Source organism: Aspergillus sclerotioniger (assembly GCF_003184525.1).
Source record: "Aspergillus sclerotioniger CBS 115572 chromosome Unknown BO94scaffold_45, whole genome shotgun sequence".
NCBI classification, from domain to species: Eukaryota; Fungi; Ascomycota; class Eurotiomycetes; order Eurotiales; family Aspergillaceae; genus Aspergillus; species Aspergillus sclerotioniger.
Window position 1 is genome coordinate 171,856 of NW_020291035.1, and position 19,231 is coordinate 191,086.

The 19,231-nt window shown below is 52.0% G+C and overlaps 5 protein-coding genes across 5 annotated transcripts; 3 read left to right on the forward strand and 2 right to left on the reverse strand.

Annotated features, from left to right (window-relative positions):
• Positions 1–2,226: 2,226 nt before the first annotated feature.
• On the forward strand, positions 2,227–2,860 carry BO94DRAFT_478464 (cytochrome b5-like heme/steroid binding domain-containing protein; the record flags this gene model as incomplete). Its single annotated transcript, XM_025608689.1, has 3 exons — positions 2,227–2,345; positions 2,482–2,608; positions 2,693–2,860. The coding sequence occupies 3 exons, from the start codon at positions 2,227–2,229 to the stop codon at positions 2,858–2,860; spliced, it is 414 nt and encodes a 137-aa protein (XP_025462139.1).
• A 187-nt stretch (positions 2,861–3,047) lies between these two features.
• Positions 3,048–7,783, reverse strand: BO94DRAFT_304482 (putative RNA binding effector protein Scp160). Its single transcript, XM_025606770.1, has 5 exons — positions 7,751–7,783; positions 7,213–7,688; positions 6,878–7,146; positions 4,531–6,823; positions 3,048–4,477 (listed from the first exon to the last, which is right to left on the reverse strand). The coding sequence occupies exons 2-5, from the start codon at positions 7,604–7,606 to the stop codon at positions 3,486–3,488; spliced, it is 3,948 nt and encodes a 1,315-aa protein (XP_025462140.1). The 5' UTR covers positions 7,607–7,688; positions 7,751–7,783; the 3' UTR covers positions 3,048–3,485.
• BO94DRAFT_304310 (uncharacterized protein) lies at positions 7,713–8,377 on the reverse strand. Its single transcript, XM_025606769.1, has one exon. The coding sequence runs from the start codon at positions 8,235–8,237 to the stop codon at positions 7,899–7,901; it is 339 nt and encodes a 112-aa protein (XP_025462141.1). The 5' UTR covers positions 8,238–8,377; the 3' UTR covers positions 7,713–7,898.
• Positions 8,378–9,846: 1,469 nt separating this feature from the next.
• BO94DRAFT_304636 (putative nucleoside transporter) lies at positions 9,847–12,023 on the forward strand. Its single transcript, XM_025606771.1, has 4 exons — positions 9,847–9,980; positions 10,056–10,581; positions 10,655–11,336; positions 11,387–12,023. The coding sequence occupies exons 2-4, from the start codon at positions 10,237–10,239 to the stop codon at positions 11,878–11,880; spliced, it is 1,521 nt and encodes a 506-aa protein (XP_025462142.1). The 5' UTR covers positions 9,847–9,980; positions 10,056–10,236; the 3' UTR covers positions 11,881–12,023.
• Positions 12,024–15,927: 3,904 nt separating this feature from the next.
• pakA (mitogen-activated protein kinase kinase kinase kinase STE20) lies at positions 15,928–18,895 on the forward strand. Its single transcript, XM_025606772.1, has 4 exons — positions 15,928–18,107; positions 18,165–18,264; positions 18,315–18,649; positions 18,701–18,895. The coding sequence occupies exons 1-4, from the start codon at positions 16,125–16,127 to the stop codon at positions 18,803–18,805; spliced, it is 2,523 nt and encodes an 840-aa protein (XP_025462143.1). The 5' UTR covers positions 15,928–16,124; the 3' UTR covers positions 18,806–18,895.
• The last annotated feature ends 336 nt before the right edge of the window (positions 18,896–19,231 follow it).

Sequence of the window (19,231 nt, forward strand, 5' to 3'; positions counted from 1 at the left end):
GAAGGCGAGACGGGCGTTGTGCATTATATACTTTGTTTCGCTTTCTTTGGTGGCTTTACAGGGGCATGACGGACCCTGATGTAGCGTTAATTCATTGGGACACGCCTGGTATGGGTAACTTTGCATTGGGACGTTTGTGCTTGCTTCCTTTCTTTTCTCTTCTCTTGTCTTCTTTCCTTTTGCTTTTTTTTGCTTTTCTTTTCTTGGAAGAAACGACGACACGCGCTGCATGACGGATGATTTTAGCATGTGACGAACTATATCCTTTTGTTTTCCATATCCCTGTGCGTTTACATCTTCTTCAACAGCTATTTGGATGCACCCTTCAGCGGAATTGACGTTGTCGCGTTCCGGTTCTCTCAGCGATCGATGTATAGATAGGCAGACAGCCGCCCTCAGCCCAGTATGATGACATGACATGATAGACCATTGGATAGTTAACAGTTATATGCCCATCAGCATGACAGCTATTTACATGTTAGAATAATACCCCACACAACAATCCCAAAGGAGAAGAACATTCCGCCCTGCCTCCCCGCGACGGGGCCGGCATCAATCACCCACAAGGACCAGAGAGGCGCGCGCGGGAAAGCGGGGAAACCCACGGCCGACTCGGGGATTTAATCCCGACAGCGCTACCCGACACACGGTGGGCAGGCGATCCTCCCCGAGGTTACGGTTATCGATGGGCTCCATGGATCCCACTGTCGGGACTTGGAGGGGGGGTGGCGGAATTACGGTATTATCTATCCATCTGGGGGTTTACTTCAAGTATGTACCTTGCTTAATTTTGTTTTGGGATTGATTACAGGGAATTAGGACATGCAGAAATACAAGTAGACGGGGTATACGGGGTAAGATGAGTATATGATGACTAGGATTACGGAGTATTATTTGTCGCTATGACGTGATTCCCGGTGGTTTATGTGTTTTTTTTTTGGCTATTATTGCTACATGAGGTATGGTTTATACTTACTGTGCAGAAGTAGGTAGATAGGAGATAGGATATCGCGGAACTGGCGATAGTAGACAATGGCTGTCACACAATAATAAGGTGGTGGAGCAGCCACTCAAGGGTAGCAATCATGATCGGACCGCGGAGGATATTCCGAGGCGACGAGTGGAGCGACGAGCAAGAGTGGGAGGACTGAGGACTGAAGGGATGAGATTGCTATCTATCTATCTATCTATCTACCTATCATTTATCTATGTATTCATGATATGTTATTGTCCGAAATACATAGGGGTCAAGGACAAAGTACTTTTTAGGTAAAAAGATCCTGGATGGATGGACTGATGATCGGTGAAGAATAATCATGAATTTAATGAAGAGATGTGCTGGATTGATCGACGGGCCGTCTAGTCCCTTGCCTGATCAGGCCTAGCGTCCTGACTCACCTCCAACATGACTAAGCCAGGAATAAGCGATCGCTGATTGGCGAAGGTGCTCTATCCCTATCAGGCCACTTTTCCGGATTGCCTCTTTGGGACAGGGTTGGGGAACAGGCCAAAGGGATAGATCTTCGATAGGGAGTCCAGCAGTAGAGTCAATCTGGCGGTAACCCGGTAAAAGCAAGTGCAACGGCCGGCTGCCATCCACGGCACCGACGGCCAGCGGCCAACCCAGCTGAGTGGTCCTGGAGCGTTCCTGGAGCTCCCAGCGGAGCCGGTGTCGAATCAGGGAGGCCCGGGGGCCCCTGCCTGCCTAAGGAAGCGATGAGCGCCGGCGCCTTCGATCTGCTCGGCTTTCTCCTCCTCCTTCTCCTCCTCCTCGTCGTCCCCCGAGTTTCTTCCTCTCCTTCCTCCGGGTTCATCTGTCTCTGTCGCCTAGACCGTCTTGTGTGATATCCTCCTCACCTTCTCCTTTTCCTCGTATTTTCATTCCCGTCGAATCTTCGGTAAGTCCTCTCTCATGCCTCCTGCCTCCATCGCATTCTGCATCATCGCTGTTCTCGACATTCCGAGGTACAGACCACCAGACAACGTGGTTCTGGCATCTGTCATTCACATCTTGCCCAATCGTGCTCATCCACACCACCGCTTGTGCACGGAGTACATGCACTCACTCTATATCGGTCATGAAACCGTCTCAGCCAACCAAACATCCACCCCAGTCCATCTCAACTCAATCCCGAAATTCCCTGCTTATCAGTCTCACCTACGATCCGGACATACCCAGTCGCTAACCATACCATTTTTCTCTCTCTCATAGTCCCTACCGCAACCATGTCCGACGCAAAGGAACTCACCCTCCAGGAGGTCAGCGCCCACAACACCAAGAAGGACCTTTACATGGTCATCCACGACAAGGTCTACGACGTCTCCTCTTTCGTCGATGAGCACCCGTACGTGATTGAGCCCTTGTCATATATTCCCAGATACACACACAGCACCCCGAACACTCTAAACAATGAAACTATCCCGCATCCCGACGGGTAATCGAAGGCCAAAAAAACTTGTGCTGACGCAACCCGAATGCAGCGGTGGTGAGGAAGTCCTTCTCGATGTGGCCGGCCAGGACGGTACCGAGGCCTTCGAGGATGTCGGTCACAGTGACGAGGCTCGCGAGATCCTGGATGGTCTCCTCGTCGGCAACGTCAAGCGCATGGTACGTCGCAAACAAACTCATTTCCCTTACGCCCTTGTCGTTCAATTCCCCCAAATCACAATCCCACTAACAAGTTCCATCCAGCCCGGCGACCCTGCCCCCCGCGAGAAAGCCCAGTCATCCTCCGGTCCCTCCAGCTCCAGCGATGGCGGTCTCGGTGTCGGTCTCTACGCCTTCCTCTTGGTCGGTGGTCTGATCGCCTATGGTGCCTACCAGTACCTCCAGACTGCCTCCGCCGCTGAGACGCAGTAAACGATATACCTTTAATAATATTGAGAAATAATACCAAAAAAAAAAGAGAAATGAATATGACCCTAAAGAATTTCTGAATTTCTTTCTTGTCCGCTTTTGATTTTGTCGTTGGACGTGTCGATCTCGGCTATTTTTCACTTCGCGCCAGCATTAGGGGGTTGTTGGGTGATATCCAATGCAGATATTCATTTCTTTTCTTTAGAGTGCAAGCAATGTCACGGGTGCTTTGTTTTTGTTCAAGATTGGTAGCAGAGGATCTCTCTAGAGATTGTGCCTTTGATCTAGGTGTGCTGGTTGCTCGATTCCACATTGATTGCACAGAGCTGAGGATAAAGCGGTTGCGCGTGAATCCGATGGGAACACACTGATTGATTGCTTTCCATGGCATTATGCGAGAGGTAATAATCCCCTAGAGTTCTCGAAATAATGTAGATGCATTTATATTTATAAGGGGAGTGAGGCCTAATAACAGAATGTTCAAGGCAGATGCAAACCCAACTGCCTCTGATGCGAGTAGATGTATAACAGTCTTCTTTTTGGAGAACATAAGACAAAAGTAGAAGGAAAATTTGGGCCGCTAGATTATTCCAACAGCCATACATGACACAACCTCTTGAGCTTACCCCTATGACCTGGAGTTGCCGCTCAATCCAGCGCGGACGGCCTCCAGAATCATATCCTTGGCTTCTTCCAAGCCTTCCTTACTTCCCTTGATCTCAATCGCCTCGCCCTTGGCTTGGTCCTTGGGCACATTGATCCGGCAGCCGGTCTGCTTGCGGATCGCGTTGATTTGGCTGCCGCCCTGTCCGACGACGAAGCGGTAAGTCTTCGGGTCAGGCAGGATGAGGTATCCAGTAGCCGACTGCTGGGAGGCATTGGCAATAGCCTTCTCCAAGGCGGCCTTGGCCTTGGTCACATTGTCACTGGTTCCCGCAAGAACCCACGGGATGGTCGCAGGTTCGGAGGGGTCGACAGCTGCGGGGCTGTTGTCCACGATCATCCACGAGTGAGCCTCGATGGCGTCGCTGGGCTCATCCGTGATCAAGGGGAGGGAAGAGGCACCGTTGACCGCGGCGCGGGAGTCTTCAGAGGCAGTAGGCTTGGGAGGCACTTGCTGGCCAGCATGGTCCACGGTCACGCGGTAGTCGTTGCGAAGGCGACGGAAGAAAGAGCCATTGTCCGCGATCACATGGTGCAGATTCCGGGGAACTTCCACGGTTTCACCCTGCTGGTCCTTGAGCATGGACTGGATGTGCTCCTTAGCATCCGCAACAGCAGTGGTGGGACCCTTCAGCTTGATATCAGAGCGTCCAGAACCCTGCTTGGGAATATCGAGGGTGATGTTAAATTTCGACTCGATGCCACGCCGGGTCTCACCTCCACGACCGATGAGCAGACGATGCTGAGAGGGAGGAACCTCAACGGTCACGGAGACCTGATCCTCACGCTCCTTGACGAAGTCCTGGATCGCAGCAACAATCTTATCGACGACCTGGCCATTTCCTTCAAGCTTGATAGTGGAGTCAGTGCTCTCCGGGCGCGGAAATTTGACCATCCGGGAGGCGCTGCCATCGGTAGGGCCACCGGCATCGGCGACAATCTTACGGATATTGGCACCTGGGCACTTGTTAGTGGATAGATCATCATTGATCACAGGCACAGTTACTTACCACCGCTGCCGATGAGCGACTTATGGTACTTCTTGTCCACGTCAATCGTCTTCGTCACGATTGAATCGAACTCACTCGACCGCTGCAGCAGGATCTTCTTGGCCTCCTCAACCTGTTGTTTCGTGCCTCTGATCTTGATCTGCACACGGCCCGAATCATCCGGAGCATCGTTAACACCAGGAACGTCAATCTGGGCACCAGTATCCGCGCGGAGTTTGTCCATTTCACGGCCGCGCTGGCCGATCAAGGAAGGAATCTGAGCCTGGGCGACGGAAACCGAGGCCGCGTAGGAGTGGTCAATCACCCACTGGAGCAAGCTAAGAATCTCATCGCGCGCAGAATCAGCACCCTTGCTGGGACCCTTGACAATAACCTCATCCAGAGCCTGCTGAGGGCGGTTGGGACGAGAGCCACCCGCGTCGCTCGAGTTTTCAGCGACCGACTGATCATCGTTGACAGTGGCAGCCACCGCAGCCCGGGGGAACTGGACACGAACAGAGTAACGGTCCTGGAGTCTGTTAACCTGACTTCCCTTCTGTCCGATCAACTCCCGGTGGTACTGGGCAGGGATCTTGAGAATGTGGGTAGTCTCATCTTCCAGCTTCTTGCCCAGGTTGAAGATTCTAATCTTAGCGGCATCGGCCTTGGCCTTGGGTCCTTTGACCTCGACCTTCCCAGCTTCGACCTTAATGTCGACATCAAACTCGTCGCGGAGCTTGTTAATATTCTCTCCCCGCTTGCCGATCAGGAAATTAGCAAACTTCTGGGGGAAGTCGAAGGTTGTCGTGTATCCCCTTTCGAGGTCATCCTGCTCCTGCTCGACAACAAACGCTTGAAGCTTCGAAACAATGTCGTCCACAAGGCGGGAGGGCCCGCGAAGTGCGACCTCGGACTCGTTACGGTTACGGCCATCCGCGACAAGGGCACGGACAGGGATCTCGTCCTCTCCCTTCGCTTGCTGTTCGCGGGCGATGAACTTCCGTACCTTCTCCTGGTACTTGCTGGGGACGCTCACGGACTTCGCCACGACATCGTTCTGGTCGCCAAGAGTGCTCAAAAGATAGTCCTGGGCTTCTTGGAGGGCCTTCTCGAAGGCGGCGAGATCAGCGGCGGAAGGTCTCTGGCGTGGGATCTCGAACTGAGGAGTAGAAGCCGACGGGCCCTCGTACACAAGAACCACATCAGAGCTATCGAGCTCGTCAGGCACAAGAAGGTGAACGCCATAGTCACTTTGCAACTTGGCAATGCTCCGAGAACGAAGGTATGGGTGGAAGTAAGGATCAACCGCAACGTTACGAAGTCTCGTCGGAGGGTGGGCTTGAACCAGATTCATGATATCGGAGCGAGCGCGAATCGTGTTTTTGCCATCCCTGGAGTAGACTTCCCATGTCACCGGGCCGTCGGAGCTAGGGGGAAGGGCGATCCGAGCATCATACATGCTCTCCAGCTCCTTGATGATTTGGCGCTGTCTGAGGTATCGGGTAAGGGCGCGAGCATGGGCATGAGAGCCCATGGGAGCAGTGGGGTGCTGACGAGACAAATCAATGCTCGCCATCTGCATGCTGGTTGCAAGATCCATTGCCCGGTTGATACCATTCTCGATACAATCGAGGGGACCGGTAATGGTCAGGAACTCGCTTTCATCGGAGGCAGGAGGCAACACAATGGCGCAACCAGTATCGGCAAGAAATTCGTGCAAAGCATCGGCGTTGTCGCCAAGGATGAACTGATGCTGGCCACGGTTAATGGCGAGTTGGCGAAGGGCGAGCTGGCGTTGCAGGTCGGCAGCAAGCCTCTCGATTTCAGCGCGAGCTTCCTGGGCCGCAGCCCGCTCACCGGAGACATGAATGTGCTTTTCAGGAACCGGTACAAACTGAACGTGACCAGGATCGGCCTCCAGAGGCGGAGGCTGACTCTGCCAGGTATCGTACCGCGGCACATGCACTTGAGCCTTAGTGCGCTCCTCAATTTCTCTCAAGTTGGCATTGTGAGCACCGGCGATGAATGGGAAGAACTCAGGCGGGATGGACCTGAGTCGCAGGTTCATGTTGGAAGCTCGTTCCTTGACAATAGCTTCGATCTCCCGACGAGCCATCTCCGCTGCGACAGCATCACCCTCAATCAAGACATCGATGGTATCGCTATCGTCGTCAACCTCTCCGGCCGCAGACTCCTCCGCGCGGGGAACCTGCACACGTGCTCCTGTCCGTTGCTGGATGTCTTGGACAACGACTCCTTGCCGTCCGATAATGTGAGGCCGGGCGGATGTAGGAATGGGAACGCGGACAGATTGCTAGGCGGCACATTGGTTATTCATCATTCTAAGCTAGAAAGGAGCGAGACATACCTTGGATCCAACCTGCTGCGCGACCTCCTTCAGGGCCTGCCTGACCGCATCCACGGAGCCTTTACCCTCAAAGATTATAGAACCACCCGGTCCACCGCGCATGTCGACGTTAGCCTTGGATCGCTTGGAGATATCGCGCAAGATATCGCGAAGGGGCTTCTTGAGTTGGCCTCGTGGAAGCATCTGGGATGGTGCCAGCCGGAGTTGTTCCATGTGCTTTCCGGGCAGGCTGATGATTCTCGGAACTTCAGAACCGAAACCGCCAGGGGCTATTGATTGATTAACTATTAGCATGACGATCTAATTTCCCGTCTATATGGGCTGCAGCAACGTACCAGCCGAGGCACCACTGGCAGAGCCATTGGCGACGGCAGCAGCCGAAGAACCTCTAGCTCCCCAAGCAGAGGCGGTCGGGGCCTTGGGCTTCGGACCACTTCCAAGAGCAGGGAACAGCTCCTCAGACTGCACATCGAAGGCAGGTGCCTTCTTGGAAGCAGTCTTGGGGGCAGCGGGAGCCGGGGTTGCGGCTGCAGGTGCCGGGGTCTGCGACGGAGCGCTAGACTCTTCACCATTCACCAATGAAGAGGGAGGAGGGTGCTGAAGGTCCTCCTCGTCGACGACTTCTTCCACGGTAGCCTTGTGCGCCTCGTCACGGGAATGCTGTTCTTCCAGCATAGCTGCGCGGGACTTGGTACCGTTAACATTGACATCGGACACTTCGGAGGCCATTGTGACGGGACGATCGGGGGTGAACTCGGGGAAGTCTGGGCAGTTGATCGAGCTGATGGAGGGGAGAGATAGGCGCGGAGGACTATAGGTTTGGCATTAATAAAGCGAAGATCGCCAATTGATATCCTGAAGGGCGAGACATACCGTCAAGCAAGAGACGTCAATGGAATTATAATAGGCTGCTGACACGGACGTCGAACAGCACCGGATATTAACACCGAGTGTAATCCAAATGTATAGAGGCAGGCGGTAGGCCAAAAATGGGAGGTCAAGAAAAGAAGAAGCTCAATTGCTATCTGCAGGGCTTAAATGCGAAAAAAAAATATAAAGCGATCTTGGATCCCAATATTAAGCAGAGAAAATGAGGGGGGGAGGAGGAGAGAAAGAGAGGACAAAAGTGGGAAGGCGGAGAAGAAGAGAAAAGGATGAGCGGAGGGGGAGAGAGGTGAACGGAAGGGGGGAGGAGGCCAAAGAATTGACACAATCCAGAGGGCGGACGATGGCAGAGGCGTTGAGTTGCGATGGAAAAGAAGAGGAGGAGGAAGAGGAAGAGGAAGAGGACAGACAAGCCGAGTGAGTGAGTGGCCGGCGTGGAAAGGCCGGGGGAGGAAGTCATTCCCTTTCGGGCCATGGTTGAATGGCGGAGCCGCCGTCCACTTCTGTCTATCTGACAACTGACAACATCACACTCACTGGTGCCTGTTCATGGTGGCAGAAACCACATCTACCTACAGTATACTCCGTACGCCGTATCCAGGCTACTCCCTCCAGTGTCGGGTTCGATCCGACCGATCATTACCCAAAACAATCCTCCACTGCACGCATGGTCACCGTTGTCAAAACGGGGTCGATTCCGTCCCCATCCCTCGTCGCCAGGGCGTCCAGCACGCCTTTCAGAGATTCCGATCCCCTAACCAGCACTGGTATGGTGCGACCGAACTGATTGGTGTGCTTGGATAGCGCGCCCGGCTTGCAGGTTGAGGCTGAGGTCCACACCGCATGTGGTAACTGGTAACACACCAAGCATCGCCTCCATCCTCCTCCGGCCAAAGACATCAATCAACTGGTTCTGCCTTGCTAGCATATTGCACGGGAAATATACTTGGCTACTAAAAACGGGTGAATCTTGTCGAGACTGAGAAGGCTGGTTTGCTGGCCCAGGACGATGGATCCAACGTCTCTTCAAACGAGAGACGATTTGAACTCGATGGTGGGTATACATCAAACCCAAGAGTTGTCACAATATGCCGCTCATTCCAATTGATAAATGGTCAACCTGCAGCTCTGTAGGTGAGATCTGATGATACTCAAGGATCCGATAGGTTGAGAAAATGGGTCGAAAGAATGACTAACCCAACAGGCAGGCTCAAGCACTGTTATGTAGGTGGAAACATGATGGCCTATATCTCTTAACTCTCGCAGGAATGTTCTTACATATAAGATACTGGATTCCTACGAGATGTGGGCATCTTCCACACGGTCTAATGTTCCCTTGACGTCCAAAGAAGAGTCCTGGTATTGCGGATCTTTAGTCCAATGCGCGTCTCTAGTTCGTCCGATCGCTTGCATAGTGCCAATGACTTCGCTAGATGAATTTTTATCCCCCACGAGAAAACATAGAGTATTTGCAGACATGGTTTGTCATTGGGCCCGGCAGGTTGACGGCCTTGTTATCGACCGCCGACGTAGCATCTGGCGGGTGGCAAAACCAGCAGACATCCAGGAAGTTGGTGTGGTTACATGGCATGACTTCCATATCGGCAATAGGATGATGAGATTTTAGCCGGGGCAATTTTCATCATTCCTGGTGGTTTCTTTTTTATCGTTGGATGACTCGGTTATTCTTTTTTATTTCTATACGTCTAATTTCCATATGGTGATTTACTTTTCTCGCCGGGATACAAGTCCACCAAGACAGAAATGGCTGTTTCGACGTGACTATTTGCAATATAATGTTCAGATAGTAAGTACCCATAGTAAGTATCTACCGAGTAGATACTGTGTACACGGAATGAGAAGGCACCCGAATTAATTCTGCCACCGAGCATCTATCTAGTATCTAGGTAGGTTGCATCTTGACTCTTCAGTTCTCGACCCACTCACTGACTAGAACTGGGCCGATGTGGACCAAAACCTTAAGTGAGATACGCTGCTTCGATTTCCCACACAAGTCCAGGGCCCTCCTCCCATGCGCCCCGGCACGAAAGTTAATTGTGGCAAGGGGATGGCCGCGGCAGGAGACAATGGCACACAATATATCGCCTCGGAATCGGCTGAGGTCGAGTGCAGTGACTCCGGGAAAGAAAATAGGACGGTATCTGGCCATGTCTCGCACGGTTGGCGACTAAGACTGGGGCAAAGATGATGGCACCAGGTAAGAAACCCACAAATTGCAATCCAATTATGCAACGGTTTGCGAGGGCAAGACATAAAACTCATCTGCCACTAGCGAGGTTCCCCCAAATTTAACCCCATCTGTTGCTGGCTTCAAGCGCGATTCGACTATTTCTTCCCCCTACAAATACATGCATGCTCTAACGCCTTTTTTTCTGGGGAAGAAAAGGTGTTTGTGAGCCGTTTCCTCTCTTGCTCTCCTCTTCCCCTCCTCCCCGCAAATCCCCTCCCTCGCCATGGAGTTCAAAACCCTCGAGGATGGCACCACCGTCGAGTCCAAGCAGGCCACGGCTTCGGTGGAAGAACAGTCCCTAGTCAAACCGCAGGGCTTGTTCGCCCGCATTCGATACTATGAAGAGCTGCTGGACCGGAAACTGGGCGTCGAGTCTCACAGTCTGGACCGAGTCCTCCCCGAAAACCGTCAGCCTCCCAACACTTTGGCCATGGCCTTCATCTGGGCGTCGGCCACCATGAACCTCAGCTGTTTTAGCACGGGTTTTATGGGAAAGGAGTTCGGTCTGAGCCTGGGGCAGACCATCCCCATTATGATATGCGCGACGTTTCTGGGCGCTTGTCTCACGGTTCGCACTCCATTTGTCTAGTCTACAACTGCGACGAATGTTGCGTTTAGCTACTTACACGCCTATCTCTTAGGGTTGGTGTGCCACGATGGGCCCTGGGACTGGCCTTCGTCAAGTCGCCATCTCTAGATACTCCTTTGGCTTCTACCCGTCCTCTATCATCGCCGCGCTGAACGTGATAGAACAGCTGGGCTGGGCTTCAGTCAGCTGCATCACCGGCGGCCAGGCTCTGCGCGCCGTTTCAGATGGCCACATCTCAATGATCGTCGGAGTAGTCATCGTCGCTTGTGTCAGTCTCTGCTTCAGCTTTTTCGGTTTAAAGGCTGTTATGACGATCGAGCAATTTATCTGGATGATTGCCTTTGTCGTCTTCATCATCATCTATGGCGAATCAGCGCACCATGCCAACCTTTCAGATCCTCCTACTGTCTCGGGTATGACAAGGTCCGGCAATGTCTTGAGTCTCATCAGTGTCATCTACGGTTCAAGTGCATCATGGTGCTCAATCGTGTCCGATTTCTACGTGCACTACCCGGTCAACACCTCCAAGGTCAAGGTCTTCATCTACACGACCCTGGGTATCTCTCTCCCGACCTGTATCGGCATGTTGCTCGGAGCATGTATCGCCTCGGCCCTTGACGAGAACCCAGAATGGGCTGCTGCCTATGACGAAGGTATCGGCGAGATCCTGCAAACCATCATCTATCCCAGAGGATTCTCCAAATTCCTCCTGGTCCTCCTGGTGCTGTGTGGTAGTAAGTGCAATCACCTAACCTCAATATTTCCCGATACTAACCCAGCACAGTCGGCATGAACTGCATTGCCATCTACGCCGGTGCGCTCTCCGCTCAGCTGTTCGCCAAGCCGTTCCAAAAGATTCCTCGGATCGTTTGGACGCTCATTGTCTTCGCCTGTATTCTCGTCATCGGTATCGCCGGCCGTGACCATTTACTTGCCGTCCTCGACAACTTCCTCTCCCTACTAGGCTACTGGAACACCTCCTTCTTCGTCATCCTATTCACCGAGCACTACTTCTTCCGCAACGGCAACCTAGCCAACTACGATCTCGACGCCTGGAACACCCCATCCAAACTCCCAGCCGGATACGCCGGTCTCACCGCATTCCTATGCGGCGCCGCCGGCTGGATCGTAGGCATGGACGAGACGTACTACGTCGGTGCCCTGGCAAGAAAGATCGGCACAGACGGAGGAGACATTGCCAACGAGCTCGCGTTGGTCTTTACCAGCGTATCCTACATCCCCTTGAGGATGTTGGAACTAAAATATATCGGACGGTAAATCTGTTCGATGCTTCTGTACTATATTTATGAAAGAAAAACGGCCACAATATCGCGCTGAGAGCTAATGCATGCTACTATACCATGCTACACCACATCCATCCTACTTAACATTTAATAGTGAAAAAATATCAACTCATCCCACGTAATTATAACCCCAGAATAAGCACGGGTATGTACATCCGCAAATACAGTAATTGTACCTACACCGAAGGTTTTCGGAACGGCTAGATAGATAGGTAGTTAGATAGCTGCCCGGGCCGTTCATACAGCACACCCTTGCATGAATGGAACTCTATCCCTAGCCTACCTACCTACTGGTTAATCACCTACCCTGGTCAATGGTTATGTGCATTCGGGATTCAAAGAAGCCTTACTTGTCATGTCTGCATGCCGACGGTCTCCCCCTCCCGTGCAGCCACACCCTATTTATAGTTTCGTGATGATGGTAGATACACATCCAAGGACTGACCATTACCTAGTATCTATGATTCTAGTATTACAAGTCGTGAGATTCTAAGAAACCCCCCAGTAGAAATACAAATACATAATTAATTTCTAGTATGCAGGTACTACATCCTCAACATACATCCTAGATATATATTTACGCCATCATTCCAAGTTAAAGTCAGAAGACGATTTAAATTAAACCACAGAGTTGAACCCAACTCATCCAGACCCGGAAATCAAAACGGAGTAGCGAATAAATCTAATCAGAATATCACCCCAGATTGGGAGAAGATGAAGTTGAATATTCGCGAACTTGGATCACACATCGAAATAACCCTTCTTTGACTCCGCAATAATACCATACGGCTAGGTTTCTGCGCGTAAGTAGATAGAGACTGTAGGTAATAGGGAGAGCTTTATACTTTGTGGTATGGATCAGATCGTCGTCTGGTTTTTGAGACGGAGCGGGGATGGGGCCTCGGTTGTCTTGCCTAGATTGTTGGATGGGGACATAATTTGGATAATTACTCAGCGGGGTATTAATGGCATAAGGAATGTTAAGCAGGTATTTTTTAGGGGGAGGTGAGGGAGGGTTTATGAATTTCTTTGTGAGGAAACAGTGATGAAGGGATTATCTTCTAATTGGGTGTTTCAGGTGTCTAATGCTTGTTATTACTATTGGGTTGGTGGTGGGTTATACAAAGCCCATATCGAGGAAATATAGTAATTGAGGGTGTATGGATATTATGGTGTGAACATGATACAAGCAGGATTTTCGAGTGACTTAGATTGAACATGTTTAATGGAGCCTCTTCTGAGATTGGGTCGAGGATGTCGGGCTCGTGAATTGCGGGTCCGGGGCTATATGTGGGCTTGTAGATAAATTCTATTGACTGGGTAGGCTGTCTGAAGATGGGGGAGAGAAAAAGATATACTTATGAAAAAGACACTCGGATATGGATCACCTGATATGACAGTTCAGAATGTGATGTAGATGTATTTGTTTCAGGTAGGACGAAATTGTCATAGTCTGCAGTGTTCCGTAGAAGGAAGGAGACACCATTTGGAAGACATACAATTTGTCTTCTCCGCTACGCCGTAGAGCTTCTTGACTCGTTTATTGGTGTAGATATAAGGCGGTTATTACACCCAGGTAGGGTGTGGGGCATGAACAAAGATACTATAAGTAAAGTAAGCTTGTCAATATTAATATCAGAGATGGACATACCCGGATTCTTGATCGAATTATCATCACTAAACCTAATCCGATTCAATTAATGGCAATGACATCAGACCACACGGCCATAATCAATCTGCTCCTTGGATTCTAGGTAGGCCTCGAACCTCATTGTGCCGAAACAGAAATGACGGGACTTGCCAATCCCGTTCCATGGCAGTTTGGAGTAGACTGGTCAAGTGGTTGGCATCCGCCAGATTCAATTGAGATATGCAGAATATTCCAGCCAAGTTTCATATAGAAATAATTGATATATCGAACTGACAGAGCCGTGGGCGAGACCATCGCCTTCACTCATAGGGTAGGTATAAAGTAATTCCAGCAATGGAAGCCGTCCTGTAGGTGATTATTGCATGCTTAGTCGGTGAGGACACGCCGTGATTTGCTGCTCGTCGGATCGAATTCATCAGGTTCTCCGCTCGTGGTTACGATTACCAGTCACATATAATATGAATCTCACCTCCGTCATTAAGGGGACAGGTCGGGAAACACATGTGTAACTCGGCCGGGGGATGTCCTCTGCAAGTGCAGGGATCAGAAATGAGGATGTCTACTGCTCCGTACAGGTCCGATCCATTCCAGCGACACTGTACCTGCAGAGTTTTACTTGAGATCAGAGGCTGGAGGACGCAACCGATCAGTTATCATCTCTCCTTCGGGTGCGTATCTGCTATCGACAGAGTACCGAGGACGGAGTACTGTGTACGTAGGAGGCAACTCAGGCGGATGGTTCTCTATTGCCGCGATGACGCTACCCGACTTTAGATCAATAATGAAGCTAATATTGGTGGCTTGCCCTGGCCCATGGAAAGCGTATCCACCGTGTTATGGAATAATGAAGGATTAATTCCATTATGGAACAGGAAGAGGGTTGGGCGCGGCAGAAGTCGGTTGGAACCTATTTCTCGCAGCCCCGCCTTCCTAGCGTGGCACTAGTCCGCGCCAGGTGTCCACGGTGCCTGCCTAACCTTCCAAGTTCCATCAGTCTTCTCAGCAATCTCGGAAATGTCGAGGTCTAGAAGGATTGTACGTCAGGAAATACAATGGTGAGTACGAGGTACCGAGTACTACTCGTGAGGGTGATATTTTCACGGGCATCAGGTATACATACCACAAAGGAACCGGGGTAAAGGAGCTCCCTCCCTGTCTCTAGAGTAGGTACTCTCTAGGTACCAGTACCTAGCAGTGTCGAGGAGGGGAGCGGAAACCACCGGTGGAACCCGTTCTGAGAAAGGAAAGCATCTGTTCGCGATCCACCCGCCAACGGGATGCAAACTGGGGTCAAGGACGTGTCTAGAATTTTTCCTTTGCCTAATCGGACCTACGGTATCTGAGACAGCTGATGTACGCTCCGCTCCTGCCAAAAGTGTCCAGCTCGGGTTTGGAACAGAACCACAAAAGTACGGGGGGAGTAACCTCAACATAAACCAATGACCACCGGAAGAATATCAAGTCAATAATCACATTGGGTGGGCGCGTCTGGAATTTTCTGGGATGATTATCTACGCAGCAGTCGAGGGGGTCGGACAGAAAAAAAAAAAAGGAAAACAGGCACCGGGCGCTCTCTCTGACCGCCCGATTGACAACCTGGAGGAGATAGATACCACCTATCTCCTTCTCCTGGGGGAGGAGAGATACTTACCGTACCTAGATAGTACGCAATACTACTCCCCGTACCTTACCTACCTAAGGCTCTAAGCCCAATCAATATTAGATGCTCCCCATCCATCCTGGCCAAGTGGCTGGGCCCGTTATTATTGTCCCCATTGTACGGAGTATCTAACTGGTAATAATACCTTGCCTGACTCTCAGGACGGGCCGTTCTGGCAGTTCGGCCTCCAATCCCAAATCTCAAAACTAAACCACTGCTGGGTCCTCTCTGCCTCCCACCTCTCCCTCCCACCTCTCCCTCCCACCCACACCCACCCCCCCATGCCAATTCTCCGTTCTTTTCCCACCTCGCTCTCCGTCATTGTTGGTTTCCCAAGCATTGTTGCATTATTGCTTTTTTGGCGCTGCAGATCTGTGTGCTGAGCTGTCGGTTATCTGCAGTTTTCCTGCATCCAGTGAATCACCCTCACCTGGTCTGTTTCCTTTTTCCCTCTCCTGTCGTTTCGCCCCCTCATTCCCTCAGGCCAGTCACCGCCTCTGTTGGACGCTCTGCTCTGATCCATCCAGCGGCTCTCCACGTGCTAACCACTGGTTGACGGTAGTCCGCGGCAGCTTCTTTCGCGCCCTCCCTTGCGTCGCTCAGGCATTCTGGGTCCTCTTACATCTCCGATTCCTCCGTCCCTCCAACGACACTCGTCCGGTTGGGGCTATCGATCTGACCGTGCAGTATCACCACACCACCCACACCCACCCCCCATCCCCCGCCAGCGGCCCTGCTCGCCTACCCTATCGTCGAGACGGACGGTAGGGACAACCGCAGCGCGCACCGCCTCACCCGGTGGCTTTCCCCCCTCCCTCCAATCAAACCACCAATCTCACTCGCTCAACCCTGCTGCTGCCAGTCGGCCGAACTGTCCCTCCACTTCCCCCCCTAAAACTTGCACGTCATGAATCACGATAGTTTCTCCTCCCTAAAATTTCGACGGTCGTCAAGCAAGCTTCACAAGGACCCTCCGAGTTTCAGCTCCCGCATCCTCAAGAGCCAGCAGAGCAACACGTCACTAAAGCGGCACCCCTCAGCGCCCGTCTATCCCCGTTCCTCCACCGGTGGAAGTCGAGAGCATTCACGCACCAGATCCAACGCCTACGGATCTTCCTCATCCTCCCTCGAACAGAACAGCGGCGGACCGTCTCCGGTGCTCGCTGGTAGTCAACCTGGATACTTCCCGAATAACCACAACAATCCTTCCAGATCCCGCCCTCCCCACCGATTCTCCCTCAACGAGCAAAGCTCAGATGAATTGATCGGCTCCCCGTTTGATAGCCGGGGCATGCTCAGTTCATTGCAAGAAAACACCACCGAGACCGTTCCGCAGAAGCCTGCCAACCTACGATCCGCCACCAGCCCCGACTCCCGAGGATTGAGACAGTCAACTAGCTTCACTGCTTTACAGAACCGAATGGAGACATTTGTGCATAGGACGACTGACAATGACCGCCCGGCGAATCCGAAACGTTTATCCGATGAGGGTGGTGGCACACGGCCGTTTGGCACGGGCAGGAGCAAGAAGAGCAGTTTCTCCAGCTTTGTCAATAGCATGCTAGGCTCCCCCCGAGGAATCAAGATCTCCGCCCCTGAGAATCCCGTTCACGTCACGCACGTTGGCTATGACAACCAGACTGGCCAGTTCACTGGCCTACCCAAAGAATGGCAACGGCTGTTGCAGGAAAACGGCATCTCGAAAAAGGAACAGGAGGAGCATCCACAAACTATGGTTGATATTATGAGATTCTATGAGAAGAATGCCCAGGGCGATGACGAGGTGTGGCATAAGTTCGACCATGCTTATCCTCAGCAGCAATCGGTGACCAGCCCCATCTCCGCACCGACTAGTATAGCCGGTGCTGGATCATACGTCCCTGCTTCGCAGCGGAATTCCCCCCCTACGAGTCCTCGTTTCCCGCAGAACCATGAGGGTAGCTTCGAAAACCCACGAGCACCGCCCCCTATCCCTCGTGGGCCTCCTGCGGCAACCCAGGCGATGTCACCACCAGTGGGTGGCTTTGTTCCCAATCGAGCTCCGCCAAAGCCTCCGACCCCTGCCAGCATGACCCCGGCGCGGCCTGCACCTCAGCCTCCTACCACGGGCTCATATAATGCTGGTCCTGCACCAGCACGCCCAGTTCAGGAGGTGTATACCCCTCCTCAATTCGACACCCCTCCCATCCCAGAGACGGAGCCGTTGCCGTCTGACCCTCAGTTGAGCCGGTCAAACTCAAAGGCAAATGGTACCCCCGTACCGTGGCCGCCGCACAATATCCCCACTCCTGCGCAATACCAACAGAAGCAGGAGCAGGCAATGGCCGCGGCCCAGCAGGCAATTGCTACCATCCAGCTCGACCGTAGTCGCAGTCAGCGTCAACAGCAACCGACTCGTCAAGAACAGAAGCAACCTTCGGTTCAGAGTCCTCCGCAGCACTCCTCCCCCGTTGATGAGGCTGCTCAGACCGCCCGTGCCGCCCCCGCGGCTCGCCCTCGACAGCGACCTCGCCAGAGTAACGCTATGGATATCAGGTCACGACTGCTCGCCATCTGTACACCTGGCGACCCTACTCGCCTTTACCATCACCTCACCAAGATCGGCCAGGGTGCGTCCGGTGGTGTCTTTACCGCGTACGAAAATGACACGAAAAACTGCGTTGCGATCAAGCAAATGAACTTGGACCTTCAACCGAAGAAGGATCTCATAATCAATGAGATTCTCGTTATGAAGGACAGCAAGCACAGGAATATCGTTAATTTCTTGGACAGTTACCTCCATGGTCTGGACCTCTGGGTGGTAATGGAGTATATGGAGGGTGGTAGTCTTACTGATGTGGTTACTTTTAACATTATGAGCGAAGGGCAGATTGCTGCTGTCTGCAGAGAGGTGTGTTTTACTATTTCCCCCGCTCACCATCTTCTACTGAATGCTAACCCCCGGCAGACCTTGGGTGGCTTACAGCATCTCCACTCGAAAGGTGTCATTCACCGTGACATCAAGTCGGACAATATCCTTCTTTCAATGGACGGCAACATCAAGCTAAGTAAGCGGTCCTCGGGATTGCCCTCGAGAGATTTTTCTGACATCAGCTAGCCGATTTCGGTTTCTGCGCCCAGATCAACGACTCGCATAATAAGCGAAACACCATGGTCGGTACCCCGTACTGGATGGCCCCTGAAGTTGTGACCAGAAAGGAATATGGCCGCAAAGTTGATATCTGGAGTTTGGGTATCATGGCCATTGAGATGATCGAGGGTGAACCTCCTTATCTCACCGAGTCGCCGCTGAGGGCTCTGTATCTGATCGCAACGAACGGAACCCCCACGATCAAGGATGAGCACAACCTGTCGCCCGTTTTCCGTGATTTCCTACACCTTGCTCTCAAGGTGGATCCCGAGAAGAGAGCGTCGGCGCATGATTTGCTGAAGGTACATTCCCGTTGCTCGACTTTAGGTATTGTTGTTGACTGATGACATTAGCATCCTTTCATGTCGCTTTGCGCGCCCCTCTCCCATCTATCGCCCCTTGTAAAGGCTGCGCGGGCCAGCAGAGCCCAAGAAAAGGCTCAAAAGGGAAGTGCCTAGGTACCGTCGCATTCAACTGTTACTGTATATGTCGATGTCTTCTGTCTTCTCTCCCAGATACCCATTACTCCTGATATTTCATATTTGCTGGACAATGATATGCTGGCATTGCATCTTGGCAGACCATTGTTCGCATCTTTCTCCCATTGCGCGGTTTTCGCATCTCCTGTGAATGTTTAGATGGCGATGACCTTATCGGATGATGACCTATTGATCCGTTATCTTTTCCTGCCTTGCTTGAATTTTTTGCATGCACAATATCCTTCCTTTGACGAGCCTTTTACGCATGCCTCGTTCTTTCGATGTTGGCTTCTGAACGAGAGAAGATGCTTGTACAACGTCCTTGCACCACCCATCCAGCTGCTGTTGATATTGTCGGTTTGCGAGTGTGCTTATTGTTGTCATGGAGCCGAAGCATCAAGCTTC

Bases quoted from the DNA above. Each gene is read 5' to 3' on its own strand.
- pakA (XM_025606772.1), top strand. From the start codon at position 16,125: ATGAATCACGATAGTTTCTCCTCCCTAAAATTTCGACGGTCGTCAAGC. The intron at 18,108-18,164 runs GTGTGTTTTACT...AACCCCCGGCAG, and splicing joins TTGCTGCTGTCTGCAGAGAG to ACCTTGGGTGGCTTACAGCA. The intron at 18,265-18,314 runs GTAAGCGGTCCT...GACATCAGCTAG, and splicing joins GGACGGCAACATCAAGCTAA to CCGATTTCGGTTTCTGCGCC.
- BO94DRAFT_304482 (XM_025606770.1), bottom strand. From the start codon at position 7,606: ATGGCCTCCGAAGTGTCCGATGTCAATGTTAACGGTACCAAGTCCCGC. The intron at 7,147-7,212 runs GTACGTTGCTGC...ATCAATCAATAG, and splicing joins TGCCAGTGGTGCCTCGGCTG to CCCCTGGCGGTTTCGGTTCT. The intron at 6,824-6,877 runs GTATGTCTCGCT...TGTGCCGCCTAG, and splicing joins CGCAGCAGGTTGGATCCAAG to CAATCTGTCCGCGTTCCCAT.
- BO94DRAFT_304636 (XM_025606771.1), top strand. From the start codon at position 10,237: ATGGAGTTCAAAACCCTCGAGGATGGCACCACCGTCGAGTCCAAGCAG. The intron at 10,582-10,654 runs GTTCGCACTCCA...CCTATCTCTTAG, and splicing joins TTCTGGGCGCTTGTCTCACG to GGTTGGTGTGCCACGATGGG. The intron at 11,337-11,386 runs GTAAGTGCAATC...AACCCAGCACAG, and splicing joins CCTCCTGGTGCTGTGTGGTA to TCGGCATGAACTGCATTGCC.
- BO94DRAFT_304310 (XM_025606769.1), bottom strand. From the start codon at position 8,237: ATGGCCCGAAAGGGAATGACTTCCTCCCCCGGCCTTTCCACGCCGGCC.